Below are 15,038 nucleotides of genomic sequence, written 5' to 3'. Positions count from 1 at the left end.
TCCAGTTCTCTGCGACTCTTGAAGTCGATAGACAGTTCATATAAAGGGCCGCCAGATTTTCAACCATTATGTCTCCTCCATCTTTGATTAAATCGACTGTTATTCCATTTTCTCCAGCTGCTTTTCCCCGTTTCATGTCATGCAAGACCCTTCTAACCTCATGGCTAATTATAGAAGGAGTCTCTGTAACCTGTTCATTACTGCTTCAAATGGAGGTATCGTTGCTTCTCTGAGTACTGCACAGGTCAGCATAGAATTCTTGCACTGCTTTTACTACACCTTCGAGAGTGTTGATGATATTGTTGCGGAATACCCTGCTGGAGTATACACGCTGAATGAAGATCCAGGCAGTTGCGCTTTATGAAAACGTAAGCGGCGACGCGCGAAGCCGAGACGAACCTCGTTCTTCTCTTCTTCTGTCCCCTTGCTGTGCCACACCATGTGGCAATATTACTCAGCTTATCCATCAGTGCATACATCTTGGTTTGTCCTATGCCGAGTTTCCTTCTCACTGATTTCATGCTGCATTCATTTTCTACAGCTTCCTCAGTCTTTCTCACGTTATAATTTCAAATATCCATTATTTTCTCCTTGTTGATCAGTTTGACAGCTCCGCTTGTTGCAACAAGTTTGGTGTCAATAGCTGTGAATGCAACGTGTGATGACGGGCCAGAGATTTGATGGTAATGGAATAAGTGTGTGCACTGTCGTTTTCATGTGAGACAGGCAGCTATATACTGATATCGATCGTGCGCATATCGTGCCTTTTTTTTGTTCACATGGGATCTAGCAGCCGGAAACCATATCATACGTTCGCAGTTTGGCGACGTACTGAACATTGGTGCTGAAAAAAATTATCTTTTCAGGAAACTTACGAACCGGTAAAAATCAGCGTAACTCTTATGGGTCATTTTTTCATTTTCACGATTACGAATGTTGGCGCCAAGAAAACATACGTAACAGGAATGTATCAACAAGGTTCTACTGTAGTTCTAAGATATGTGACACAAAAATGTAACATAAACATGCTTTCGACATACAGAGAGCTCAGACAAATTCAAGCGACCTTTACTCTGAGTAATGCAGCTTTGCATAGAATAGTTCCCAGTCACGAAATGCAAACTTAAGCATTTTTCCCGTTTTGGAAACCCCCTCTACATGGAGGGACCAGCAGCACCTATACTTTTGGCAGTGAGACACCAAACACTTGTGCTGCCTGGAAAGCTTAGTTCACTAAGCGAGCAATCACACTGCATGGATGTTAAACTACGTCTGCGTGCTCAGTTAACAAAGCTCAGCATAACTGATATCGTCTAAACTAACAATATACCCTTATACATTTTGTTGTAACAGAGTAAGACATGCCAAAAGCCATTAATTTTGGCCTAGCACCCCGCTGCGCCTGCAGAGTACCATATATTCTCGAGTAAGGGCTGCACCTATGTATGGGCTGCACCCCCAACTTGGCAGCCTGAATTTGAGAAAGAAAATTTGGCAAGGCCAATTTCACGATGACTGCCGATTGTAATGAGCTTATCATTGAAGCAATATGGTGATACAATTTATTGCGTGGCTCATCTCTTGTGCTTCACCATGAACACTCTGCACCTTCTAGTGGCAGCGCCGTAAAGCTTGAGCGTGCTCTCCGAAATGCATGGTAAGCCAGTGCAAGCGCTGAAAAACGCATCATGTGGCAGCTAGGATCCTCTCGTGCTTCTTTCTGGGCACGCTGCACCATTTAGTAGTGCTGCCAAGTCTGCACACGGCTCCACGATGAGTAGCGCACATTTTCGTGCGAATGCTGTGCGAGTCATTCCCTCTCTGGCCAATGAGCCAAAGGTGCATACTCAGCGAACCAAGTTAGCAAGAGGTTCTTCAAAGAGTGGCACATATCCAGTGCATTCATAACGCAGCTTGTTAAAGTGTTGGCGTGCAGGACGTTAAAGGAGTTAAAGACGGTAAAAAGCAGCACATACCCACTGCATTTGTGGCGCAGCTTGCTAAAGTGTCAGGTCACTGCCCTTGAGGAACCTGTGTGAAGTGAGCTTGATTCAATCCAGCACGGAAGAAATTTAAATAGTTTTCTAATGTTACATTCCACTGGTCAAAATGCAGCTGGGCTGACACTACTGGCACCATGTGGTCTCCCGCTGCACTGCTGCCACTGCACACGCTGCCCTCCACTGTACAAGCTGCGCCGTCGATCGGCAACGCCGTAAAATCTGTGCTTGGTGTGGCTTCGATTCCACAGAGCAGCGGAGAAATTAAAAGGATCTTTTTTGTCATTATAGAGCAGTGTATTCCCGGTGGGAATTACCTAGTTACCAAAGTTGGCTTCAAAGAAGTTCACTGAAGAGTGGCACACATATACTGGCACACTTTCAGTGACCTAAGTTGGTATCAAGAGACTCGTTGAGGCGTGGTACATACGCGTGCCATATACCCAGTCCTGCATCTCCAGTGACCCATGTTGGCATCAAAGCGTTTTGTTGAAGAGCGTAACATTAAGCTACAGTGCATCATACCCAGTGAGCCAAGTTGCTCGCTACTCTGCAAAGAGGCTGCATGCACTTGCTGGCATCGCATCCTCACAGAGGGCCAACATTTTAAATGCGACGTTAACGTAACCAACAGAGCCATCAGCGATAGGGATATGTCTTCGGCAAATACTGATGCACTACACCCATTTTAGCCCTTCCACCACAGCTCTGTAGAGTTCCTGTGTGCTTTCAGCCTCAAGGTCCAAAGACGACCTGGGACACCACGCTGGAATGGCAACACAACTGTGACACTACAGTATTACATAAATAAGATTATTACACTCACCAAGTTGTTGAGCTCTGGTCTGGCTTGATTGGCTTGAGGTGGCACATACTTTTCGAAGCTGCGCATTGTCAGAACCTCTTCCTCGATCAGAGACTCGGACAGGTACCTGCGCCACCAAGGCATTCATTCCAGGTTTACTTCTTCACACGAACACAAGGTGGCTTGACATTCACATCATTACTTGTTTTTTTTTTTTTTTTTTGCATGGTAAAACAACATGTGTCTGTGTGCGGGGCTGCAACGCAACAAGCTGGATGAGAAGTGATGTCAAGTGAATGACAACAGTATCTTGATTTGGGCCAGTCTTGAAGTGTTCTTAACCAGCACTATAGACGAGGACGAAAAGCTATGTACTTTTCGTCCACGTCTATAGCGCTGTTTTAAGAACACTTAAATGAGAACTTTAGTATCAGTTCCGTCTCGTTCAGAAAGACTTCTCCGACGGCTGAGGCAAGCAGATGCGACCCTAAGCTGTTTAGTGTACCTTCATCCATACGCGACTTGTGAATTCTAAGCGCTGAAGGTTTTTCTTTCTCCCATTTTCTTTTTTTTTTTTCCACATTACTGTTAAGTGCTGTTAAAATTCGTGACAATATATTGTGGACCTAGCCGCATTCATGGCCGCATGCGTACGGGAGACTGAAACCACGATGTCAGAACCATTGAGAAATACTATGTTGTGTCACCTCTTGCAATCAGCAAAACCTGTATATTGCAGGTAATTCAAGCATGTTTCTAGGCATTTGAGATACACGAAATGGGCGGAAACTGGCTCTACTGGCATAGCTTGCGCTGGCTTTCTTGTGAGACACCCCCCCACCAAAATAAAGTAAAAAATTGGCACGCAATGGGAAGAGAGAAAAGTGATGACAAGGTTTGCAGTATCATGCAAACAGTAAGGAAAAAAAATAACATATTGACAGAAGTTATAAAGTTCACATACAGTTTTTCATCACGTTACCCTACCTAACACAGTCGTAGTGTTAGGTAGGGTAAAGTGCAGTGACCATAAGTGAGTTAGGGCTAGGATTCACCTCGACTTGAAGAGAGAAAGAGTAAAATTGGTCGAGAAGAAACAGGCCAGCCTAGACGCAGTAAGGGTAAAAGCAGACCAATTCAGGTTGGCACTTGCAAAACAAATATGCAGACTTAGAACAGAGAGATGAAGATGACATAGACGCAATGAATGAAACCTTAACTAGGTTGGCTTCAGAAGCAGCCATTGAAGTGGGAAATAAGGCACCAAGGCAACCAGTAGGTAAGCTCTCCCAAGTAACAAAGAACCTAGTAAAGAAACAACAAATAATGACAGTGTCCAACTGAAACGATCAGACAGAATTCATGGAACTGTCAAAACTAATCAACAAGAATAAAATAAGGGATATTCGAAATTATAGCGTGAAAAGGACTATGGAAGCAGTAAGAAATGGGACAGCCTGAAATCAGTAAGAAGGAAACTTGGCATTAGACAAACCAAGATGCATGCACTGAAAGATAAGCAGGGTAATATCATCAACAATCTCGAAGGTATAGTAAAAGCAGCAGAAGCATTCTATACTGTTAGTGGAATAGGAAGCCAAGGCTGGTAACATAGGGGGAGATGGCGGCCACGAAGGAAGGCAGTCGTCACACTGTTGTGAACTCTTTTTTTTTGGGTTTTATTTATCCATTAAAGAGTGCCATTCTTTAAAAATCTGTGTGTCTGCGAAGAAATTCCTAACATCTCAGATACGGGATAAACCGAAACCTTCATGGTGAAGCGATCCTGGAAGCCGATGTCGGATTGCGCCGACGGTGATGCTCGCTGACTTTTTGCAACGGACACTGCGTTGGTGCCGTCTTCATGAGGTACTGACCGTAAAAGGGACCCTTTGTGTTGCCTTGAAAATGTGCATGCGGACGCTCTGTGTGACGTCTACAAAACGCAACAGTAACATCTTCATGAGGTACAGACATAGAAAACGCAAGTCTTCGTGCCGCCTCAGAGACGTGTGTACGGATGCTCTGTGTGACGTCGGTAAGCCTAGATGCTTAGCTGGACGCAAAAAACTGTGCTTACGTCTAGGGAGGCGCCTAGACAACCCCGAAGATGGCAGATGGTGGCGGAACTCACGAAATGATGCAAGTTTTTGCTGGAGCAAAACCGGCAGTTACTGGAGCTCTTCGAGAGGAAACCTGAAGCATTTCACATTATCCCGGACCTGAATATAGCTATTTACGATTTCGACAGCAAGGGCTCATCCCACGAAGCCAGGGTGTGGCTGAAGAGTATCTATTCCATGGCGGTCTTGGACGGCTGGCCGGACAGGTTCAGACTAGAAAACGCCAGGCTTCACATGGAGGAACCTGCTCCATTTTCGCTTCAGGCCCGTGACGGTAACCTCACTACTGTTCTGCCATACTATGAGTACCACGTGGGTACCACGAGGCGACGGGAGCAACCACTTTTCCGCGACGAATCAAGAATTCTACAAGGGAGGCGACTTCAAGAAGCGCCCAGTCATCCCTGCGGCGCCCAGCCATCTCCGCGACGAATCAAGAAATCGACGCAGGCGATGTCATCCCTCTGCCCCGCCTGGTTCCTGCCAACGAGGAGTCACCAAAGGGATTTAAGGGAGAACCGGCCCATTGTGAGAAGAGAGAGTCGCTTCAAGCCGCCCAGTCAGTCTGATGTGCTCTGACAGCTACCTGTAGGCTATCATCCACTATTTGTAAATATTGTATAAAGTTTTTCGTTTCTTCTTTGTCTGCAGAAAGAGTTTGTCTTTCGTCCTCCACCCTGAAGTCACAACAATGGATGGGAAGCAGTGGGATTTGAAGCCAGATAATGCCCTCTACACCTGGCATTATCTGGCTACATTGGAGGGGGTGAGTGCCTGACATTTTCCTTTCGCATCGCCAGACCTTTGTCGCACGCGTAAATGCTAAGGACAATTGCTCAAGTATTCTGAAAGGGTTGTAGTGGTTTTGTCTCGGTTTGCTTCAGACCTTGCATGGATTTCCGGCTTCGGAAGCAAAGCTAATTTAGAGGCAAAACCGGAGACGAGCCATCAGATCACGATGGAGAAGCACAGGACACAGGACCTTCTTGATGTTTGTCAGGAGATGGGCATTTCGGTTGCTGCGGCAAGGCGAAAGAAAGCCATCTTGGACGTTACGAGCGCACAAGAGGTAACTGAGGAGGAAGTCGAAGAGGTCTGGGGTGTAAATTCTTGAGAGGAGAAGCGAGAAAAAAAAATTCGTGAAGAGGAGCAGAAAAGGCGCGAGGAGGAAGAGGAGAGAGAAAGGCGCGAAGAGCAAGATTATGGTCTTAAAATGAGAGAACTGGAAATAGAGCAAATTCGAATCAGGTCGGCGCGTTCAAGTCCACTTTCCGGTGGAGATGATACGCCTAAACTGCGAATATAGGACCTGATGCTACCGTACAGGATAGAACGACAGAAAGCTGAGCTAGTTGGTAAGGATTCATTATGCAAAAAAGAGGTGAGGCGTGCAGACAGGACACAAGAGTAGAGAAGTGGACAAACGAACGCCGACTATCAACTGAAGGGAGCACAGGGGCGAAAAAAGAAAGAAGACACAAAACTCATCTGCGCAAGCTCAGGAATGGTAACACCACTTGTCAGTCGGGTACACGTGCCAGTCTACGTGAGAGATAACTGTTAAGGCACTTAATCTCTTCCTTATGTAAAGTAATCAAAGGCTGACTCACGCACGCACTTCTACCGTTATAGATATGCCATGCCTCTACCATAAGACGCGTACCTTCATTCTTATGCCTGTACAATATCGCGCATTCACCTAACTCTGGCGTGCAGTTACAATCTTGGCAATGTAGGAAAATATTAGACGGCGATCCACTGGTTAATGAACTTTTATGTTCCATTAGCCTCTGATCGATACACCGTCCCGTTTGACCTACGTAGAACTGGCCACAGCTAAGGGGAATCTTATAAACCACACCCATACGACAGTCAGTAAAACTGTTGTTCTTATTGTGCTTCACTGGACAAATATCTGTTCGTTTTCTGCCTTTTATCTGCTCCTTTTTCCTCTGTACGGCAGCGCATATCTTACCTAGCTTATTGGGAGCAGTGAAAGCAACATCAACATCATATCTACTTGCAACTCTTTTAATCCTGTGCGACACTGAATGAATATACGGAATAGCCACTACTCTTTTTTTGCTATTACTGCTTTCTGTAACCACATCCGTCTCCCTCAAAACCGACTTCTTTAGGGACTCAGCCACAGTGGCCACTGCTACACTAGGATAACCTGCTTCTAACAGATGCCAGACCTGCGCATTAAAACTAGCGCTCATGTTGTGCATGCAGGATCTGGTGAGAGAAGACTTAAGGCACGACATGGCAATTCCGTTTTTCACTACTTTGGAATGCTTGGATTAAAAGTTTAGCAACGGCTTTGAAGATCTTGGGGAGTACTGCCAACAAACATGATTTTGTTCGTAGACCAATGAAATTTCAGGAAACTGAATTACGCATCGCTGAGGAAACTCCTTGGTAAACTTTAATCCTTCTCCATAAAGTTTAAATAGCTCAGCAAATGAGGTAGCAGCGGAATCGAATTCTTCCCTATTGCACAAAATCAAGTAATCATCAACGTAACGAAATATCTTGATAACGCAATCACCTAAGGCTTTCTCTAAGCAGTTGTCCACCTTACTCAGGTAAACATTGCTAAAGATAGGGGCAACCTTTGAGCCAATACAAGTGCCTGATTTCTGCAGAAAAACGGCATCTCTCCACCCAATCAGCGTCGACTTCAGGTATATTGAAAGAATTTCTAGAAAAGCTCCCGTGGAAACACTGCATCTGTGAATAAAAGCTCTTGCGCTTGTTCTTTAATGCACTCATTTACGGAATTTAGCAAACCGTCATGCGGCAAGGAATAATACAGGTCTTCGATATCCATACTAAAAGCTGTACAATCAGCAGGATTTTCCTTTCTCAAATACTGAACTAGTGCCTGAGAATTATGCAAGCAAAAGGGGTCTTTTGACAGGCAAAAGACCAGCAAAAAGGGGCAGCGAGTCGCACACTGAGTTCGCGTACGAGTTAAAGTCTAACTTAAAAGAGTGGCTCAAAAGTACAGAAGCGTATGGTAACCATGACAAGGTGCTTGAATGCATAGCACTGGAGCAGTTTTACCGTGTTCTTATAGAAGACGTTAGACTTTGGCTGCAGGACAGGCTCCCGGAGGTAGACCTAGAGAAGATAGCGCAGCTTGCGGAGGAATATTGCATGTGCCAAAACTTCCAAGAAAAGCCGATTCAGGAAAACAGGCTAGAAAAAAAAAAGACTATTCTGTAAAGTGACTTTCCCCTCGCAACCCAGTTTTACCGAATAAGAAATCATCCACGAGCGACGAGTTCAGCAAGGGAGTATCGACTAAGGCTGAGGTGGCAAGGGAAGGGCTAGCAGAGACAGCCCAGTCGGCTGGGGCCACTAAAGCTAAGGCAGACGTAGAGTGCGCGTTTGAGGCCTGGAGATCAATTATCTCCTTCCGTTGCAACAAGGAAAACCATATTCCATCAAATTGCAAGGAGCAAATCGCATTTGCTAGCATTAGCCAGTCAGATGAAAATCTGAGGCTGCTCGAGCCATATATGCAGGAGGTCATGGTGAACGGGAAAATGTGCCAGCAACTTCGCGATTCCGCCGACAACATGGATGTTACTCATCTGTCCTGTGTTTCTCCCGGAGACTATACAGGGGAATGCGTTTGGATCAGACAAGTCACAGAAGAGCAGAGTGCGTGCTTGCTAGTTGCTAGGGTAACCCTAGCAACTGGCAGGGTTACGCCCACTGGGGGTTATGCCCACTGTAGGGCAAAGGCCTCTCCCATATTTCTCCAACTACTCCGGTCATGTACCAATTGTGGCCATGTTATCCCTGCAAACTTCTTAATCTCATCCGCCCATTTAACTTTCTGCCGCCCCCTGCTACGCTTCCCCTCCCTTGGAATCCAGTCCGTAACCCTTAAGGACCACAAGTTATCTTCCCACCTCATTACATGTCCTGCCCATGGCCATTTCTTTTTCTTGATTTCAACTAAGATGTCCTTAACTCGCGTTTGCTCCCTCACCCAATCTGCTCTTTCCTTATCCCTTAACGTTACACCCATCATTCTTCTTTCCATAGCTTGTTGCGTCACCCTCAATTTAAGTAGAACCCTTTTCGTAAGCCTCCAGGTTTCTGCCCCATACATGAGTACCGGTAAGACACAGCTGTTGTACACTTTTTTTTTTGAGGGATAATGGCAACCTGCTGTTCATGATCTGAGAATGCCTGCCAAACACACCCCAGCCCATTCTTATTCTTCCAGTGTCATGACCCGGATTCGTGGTCCCTACCTGTCCCAAGTAGATGTATTCCCTTTCCACTTCCAGTGCCTCGTTACCTATCGTAAACTGCTGTTCTCTTCCGAGACTGTTAAACATAACTTTAGTTTTCTGCTGATTAATTTTTAGAATCACCCTTCTGCTTTGCCTCTCCAGGTCAGTGAGCATGCATTGCAAAGGCAATATCATCAGCGAATTTCAAGTTACTAAGGTATTCTCCATTAACGTTTATCCCCAATTCTTCCCAATCCAGGTCTCTGAATACCTCCTGCAAACACGATGTGAATAGCATTGGAGAGATCGTATCTCCCTGCCTGACGCCTTTCTTTATTGGGATTTTGTTGCTTTCTTTATGGAGCACTACGGTGGCTGTGGAGCCGCTATAGATATCTTTCAGTATTTTTACATACGGCTCGTCTACACCCTGATTCCGTAATGCCTCTATGACTGCTTAGGTTTCGACAGAATCAAACTCTTTCTCGTAATCAATGAAAGCCATATATAAGGGTTGGTTACATTCCGCACATTTCTCTATCACCTGATTGATAGTGTCAATATGGTCTATTGTAGAGTAGCCTTTACGGAATCCTGCCTAAGGTGTTCCTGATTCTCTTTGCGATTACCTTAGTAAATACTTTGTAGGCAACGCACAGTAAGCTGATCGGCCTCTAATTTTTCAAGTCCTTGGCGTCGCCTTTCTTATGGATTAGGATTATGTTAGCGTTCGTCCAAGATTAAGGTACGCTCGAAGTCATGAGGCATTGCGTTTACAGGGCGGCTAGTTTTTCTAGAACAATCTGCCCACCATCCTTCAACAAATCTGCTGTTACTTGATCCTCTCCAGCTGCCTTCCCCCTTTGGATAGCTCCCAAGGCTTTCTTTACTTCTTCCGGCATTACTTGAGGGATTTCAAATTCCTCTAGACTATTCCCTCTTCCATTATCATCGTGGGTGCCACTGGTACTGTATAAATCTCTATAGAACTCCTCAGCCACTTTAACTACCTCATCCATATTCGTAATGATATTGCCGGCTTTGTCTATTAACGCATACCTCTGATTCTTGCCTATTCCTAATTTCTTCTTCACTGTTTTTAAGCTTCCTGCATTGCTGAGAGCATGTTCAATTCTATCCATATTATACTTCCTTATGTCAGTTGTCTTACGCTTGTTGATTAACTTGGAAAGTTCTGCCAGTTCTATTCTAGCTGTAGGGTTAGAGGCTTTCATACATTGGTGTCTCTTGATCAGATATTTCGTCTCCTGCGATAGGAGTTACCACCAACTTCTATTGCACACTCCTTGGTGATGCCCACAAGATTGTCGTTCATTGCTTCAACACTAAGGTCCTCTTCCTGAGTTAAAGCCGAATACCGGTTCTGTAGCTTGATCTGGAATTCCTCTATTTTCCCTCTTACCGCTAACTCATTGATCGACTTCTTATGTACTAGCTGCTTCCGTTCCCTCCTCAGGTCTAGGCTAATTCGAGTTCTTACCATCCTATGGTCACTGCAGCGCACCTTGCTGAGCACGTCCACATCTTGTATGATGCCAGGGTTAGCGCAGAGTATGAGGTCTATTTCATTTCTAGTCTCGCCGTTCGGGCTCCTCCATGCCCACTTTCGGCTATCTCGCTTGCGGAAGAAGGTATGCATTATCTGCATATTATTCTGTTCCGCAAACTTTACTAATAAATCTCCCCTGTTATTCCTAGTGCCTATGCCATATTCCCCCACTGCCTTGTCTCCAGCCTGCTTCTTGCCTACCTTGACATTGAAATCGCCCATCAGTATAGTGCATTTTGTTTTCACTCTACCCATCGCGGATTCCACGTCTTCATAGAAGCTTTAGGCTTCCTTGTCATCATGAGTGGATGTAGGGGCGTAGACCTGTACAACCTTTATTTTGTACCTGTTATTAAGTTTCACAACAAGACCTGCCACCCTCTCGTTAATGCTATAGAATTCCTGTATGTTACCAGCTATATTCTTATTAATCAGGAATCTGACTCCTAGTTCTCGTCTCTCCGCTAAGCCCCGGTAGCATAGGACGTGCCCGCCTTTTAGCACTGTATATGCTTCGTTTGGCCTTCTTACTTCACTGAGCCCTATTATATCCCATTTACTGCCCTGTAATTCCTCCAATAGCACTGCTAGACTCGCCTCACTAGATAACGTTCTAGCGTTAAACGTTGCCAGGTTCATGTTCCAATGGCGGCCTGTCCGGAGCCAGGGATTCTTAGCACACTCTGCAGCGTCGCAGGTCTGACCGCCTCCGTGGTCAGTTGCTTCGCAGCTGCTGGGGACTGAGGGCCGGGGTTTGATTGTTGTGTTCATATAGGAGGTTGTGACCAAGTACTGCACCAGGGTGGCCAATCCTGCTCTGGTGAAGGAGTGCGTTACCGGTTCTGGTCATCGAGATCAGGCCACACTCCAGGCCTGTTTATGCAATTTTATCGACATGTGGATTTTAAAAAATTTTTTTTTAATCCGGTGAAAGATTGCGCGGCACTAGGATTCGAACCACGGACCTCTTGCACGCGAGGCGTGTGTTCTACCTCTACGCCACCACTGCAACCTGCGAACTGATTGGCGTTCTTTTGCAAGTTTGATATAACCGGGTTCTACTGTGTTTCTGCTCGATCAGAAGAAATTTAACTACCACAGCTCATATGTGAAAGTTTGTCATGATGTGGTCCTCGATTATCTCAAACTGGGTAGGCCACATGAGAAGTGCAGGTCGACTACGATTGCTCACGTTGCAGTGAGCCTAGATCCTGCAAATGTGACGATTACATCGTGCATAAATCCTGCGAATGTGTTACCGATTCGCTACAGCTCTCAATGAACACTCGGGGGAGGCCCAGCTATGCACACTACTGTACACAGTGGGATGCCAAGCCTGTGAAGTCTATGCTACATTTGGGCTGACCGACGAAGAAGCAAAGAGTTTTGATGCTGTCAAGCAGAAATTCAATAGTGACACGTGTACTTATCCTTATCGGGCGACCACGTTTGGCCGCCTAACAAATGTTATCGCACAGCGCGGGACGCGCCTGCATGTATCCGAAGTTTCTGGAAAGTTATCGATGCTTCTATCCGCTGTCTGTTGTCGCCGAACCTTGTGTTATCTGATTTCATCGCTTGACACGAATGGTGTAGAACTTTGTAGAAGGCATGCGGGTCCCAACGATTAGTCTGGAACATTCGATGACTGCTGTATAAAAGCCGACGCGCTTGACCCGCAGATCAGATTTTCGACGATCGCCGACTGTGTTCGCCGCTATCGTTGTGCTTAAGTGTAGCCTGTTTTTGTGGGCACAGGTTCGCCCAATAAAAGCTAGTTTTTTATTCCACCGTATTGCTTCTTTCTTCACCGTCACTACCACGTGACAATAGTCATTTCATCAGGGAGCGGAACATTTTTTATGAAAGTCACTGCTTTCACGGACGCCAGCCGTGGCCAGAAGAATCGCTGGATCAGTTCGCAACCGCACTTCACGTGCTGGAAGACCGCTGTGACGTCAGGGATATGAAGAAACGACTCATCCGCGACAGGATTGGAGTCGGTTTCCATGATGCGCAACTGTTCGAGACCCTGCAGATGGATCCGCAGCTTACTTTGGCTACGGCGCTGGCTGGAAACGACTCACCGCGAGGAAACCGTGCGGCAGCAGCAGCAGCAGCAGCAGCAGAGCCTTCGACCGGAAAGTGTCCACACTGAGAGGTCACCAGAACTTCAGGGCCAGGGAGCCAGCATGGACGCCATAGGCCACGAGAAACGCGCACAGCACAACAGAGGATGGTGCCCCTACTGCGCTGGCTACGCTCACGTGAGGTTGGTGTGCCTGGCCAGCTTTAGGCCAGCTTTAAGCTTTAGGCTCTCTGGCAGGTGCAAAATGGTTTTCGAAGCTGGATGCCGTCTCGAGGTTCCATCAAATATGACTAACTAAAACTCTGAAGAGCTTACCACAACTTGACTGTTTTACCAGGCTACCATTTGGAATTACATCCGCTCCGGAGTTCCAGAAAAGAATGTCTGAAATCCTATGAAATCCTAAAATCCGAAATCCTAAACCTGCCAAGTGTTGTCAATGTCATGGATGACATTTTAGTGTGGGACGATACAAAAGCCCAGCATGATGAACGGTTAGCGGTTGTTATGTCGGGCCTTGCTAGCACAAATGCGACTCTGAATAAAGAAAAGTGCCCGTCATTTGAGATAGAAATCAAGGGAAGATATTTGTGTACTAGATTATTCATCATGTTCTTAAAAAGCACCCAGTTGTGTTCAACAGATCAATCCGAAAATGACGGCAAGAATGTTTCAATGAAAAATTCATTAAGCCTATTATTAATTTCTTTATAATAGGCTCTATTATAATCACAAATTTGCCTGGTTGTAGTACCTTGAAATGCTAATGGGACATTAAGCTCTAAACGAATAAGCTTGTGGTCACTAAAACCATCGAAGTACAGAAATTTGCCAACCATTTCAGGTGCACTGCAGAAGACAAGATCTAAAACGTCAAATCCGCGAGTTAGTTGATTTATGACTTGAGAAAATTGAAGTCTAAAGTAAGGTTGATAAGCTCCGCTGAACTGCGACATGAGGTTGACAAATTCTGCCAGTCAATGTGCGGGAAGTTAAAGTCACCAACCAGGTAAATGAATTCAGCTGGGCATGTTTGGATGGCAGAAGTAATACTGGCATGACGTTTAGGAATGAAGGAAAGATCAGAATCTGGCGATCGGTAACAGACGCCAACCAATACCTTGACCGATGCCGTTGCACAGGCGGCCCACGCTATTTCCAGAGAAGAATCACTATGTACGTGTTATGAAGCAAGCGCTTTCTTGATGGCTATAAGGACACCGCCACCTCTCTTAACGGAACGATCACACCTGTGTATGTTATAGCTATTTTCGTTCGGGAAAATTTCATTGTCCATTACATCTTTATGAAGCCAGGTTTCCGTGAGTGCCACAATATAGCTGTTAGTATTGTGGCGACACACTCCGCACATATTTCTGCGCACCCTCCGTCTTCTTATCATCTGGCCCAGCACAACACAGCTGCACTCTGGACTTGGCGGCACGCTGCACGCTGGCTTGGCGGCACCGCGATGAAAGGACTGACAAACTCAGTTTTGTTCTTCACACAGGCGGTGTTGCTGTCGTGTCCGGTTCAAGCGCAAGCCGAGGATGAATTCACACTTCTTCCCAAAATCGAGTTCTTCAGTGGGACCACTTCTGTGTATTCCACTGGAACAACCGACTTCATACTGCTGCGCACCCGGGCATTGACTGCATCGTGGGAAGCACTGAGGTCATCGATATCACCGAATGGGGCGGTTTCTTCAACGATGGACTATCGCTGCGGCGACAGTGGGCTTGGCGGCACCGCGATGAAAGGACTGACAAACTCAGTTTTGTTCTTCACACAGGTTGGTGACAAACGCTCTTATGCTTGTTTCAAAGACGACTGTCCTGGTTTGCTAGTGCTGCCGAGCCCACAAGCCATTTGTGCAATTTTCAGTGAATGTTTGGATGTTATGATGCAATTGATGTGTTGTGGTGACGTTGAAACGAATCCGGGTCCTGAAAGACAGTTACTAGAACAAATTCTGGCTGAAATTAAAGGGTTGAAGACTGATGTGACCGACCTAAAGGCAACAGTTGCTAAGGTTGAGACTGTTGTGTCTAGTATTCCTGAGCTAACTAAGAAAATAGAACAATCAGAAATAGAAATTTCTAACTTACGTACGTGTTTGCATGGCATGCAGAAAAAACTCGAAGTTCTCGAAAACCGCAGTCGAAGCAATAACCTCATCGTAATGGGATTCTCCG

General features: G+C 45.8%; 1 protein-coding gene across 1 annotated transcript in view; it reads right to left on the bottom strand.

Moving 5' to 3' along the window:
• Positions 1-15,038, bottom strand: part of LOC126538462 (DNA mismatch repair protein Msh6-like) — a 463,753-nt gene that overhangs the window by 211,557 nt on the left and 237,158 nt on the right. Inside the window, exon 17 of the mRNA XM_050185304.3 lies at positions 2,827-2,932. Within this exon, the coding sequence (XP_050041261.2) occupies positions 2,827-2,932 (106 nt within the window). The remainder of the gene's footprint in view (positions 1-2,826; positions 2,933-15,038) is intronic.

Source organism: Dermacentor andersoni, chromosome 4 (assembly GCF_023375885.2).
Source record: "Dermacentor andersoni chromosome 4, qqDerAnde1_hic_scaffold, whole genome shotgun sequence".
NCBI lineage: Eukaryota > Metazoa > Arthropoda > Arachnida > Ixodida > Ixodidae > Dermacentor > Dermacentor andersoni.
Note: the sequence above shows the minus strand (reverse complement) of the source record. Positions and strands in the feature narration are given on the sequence as shown.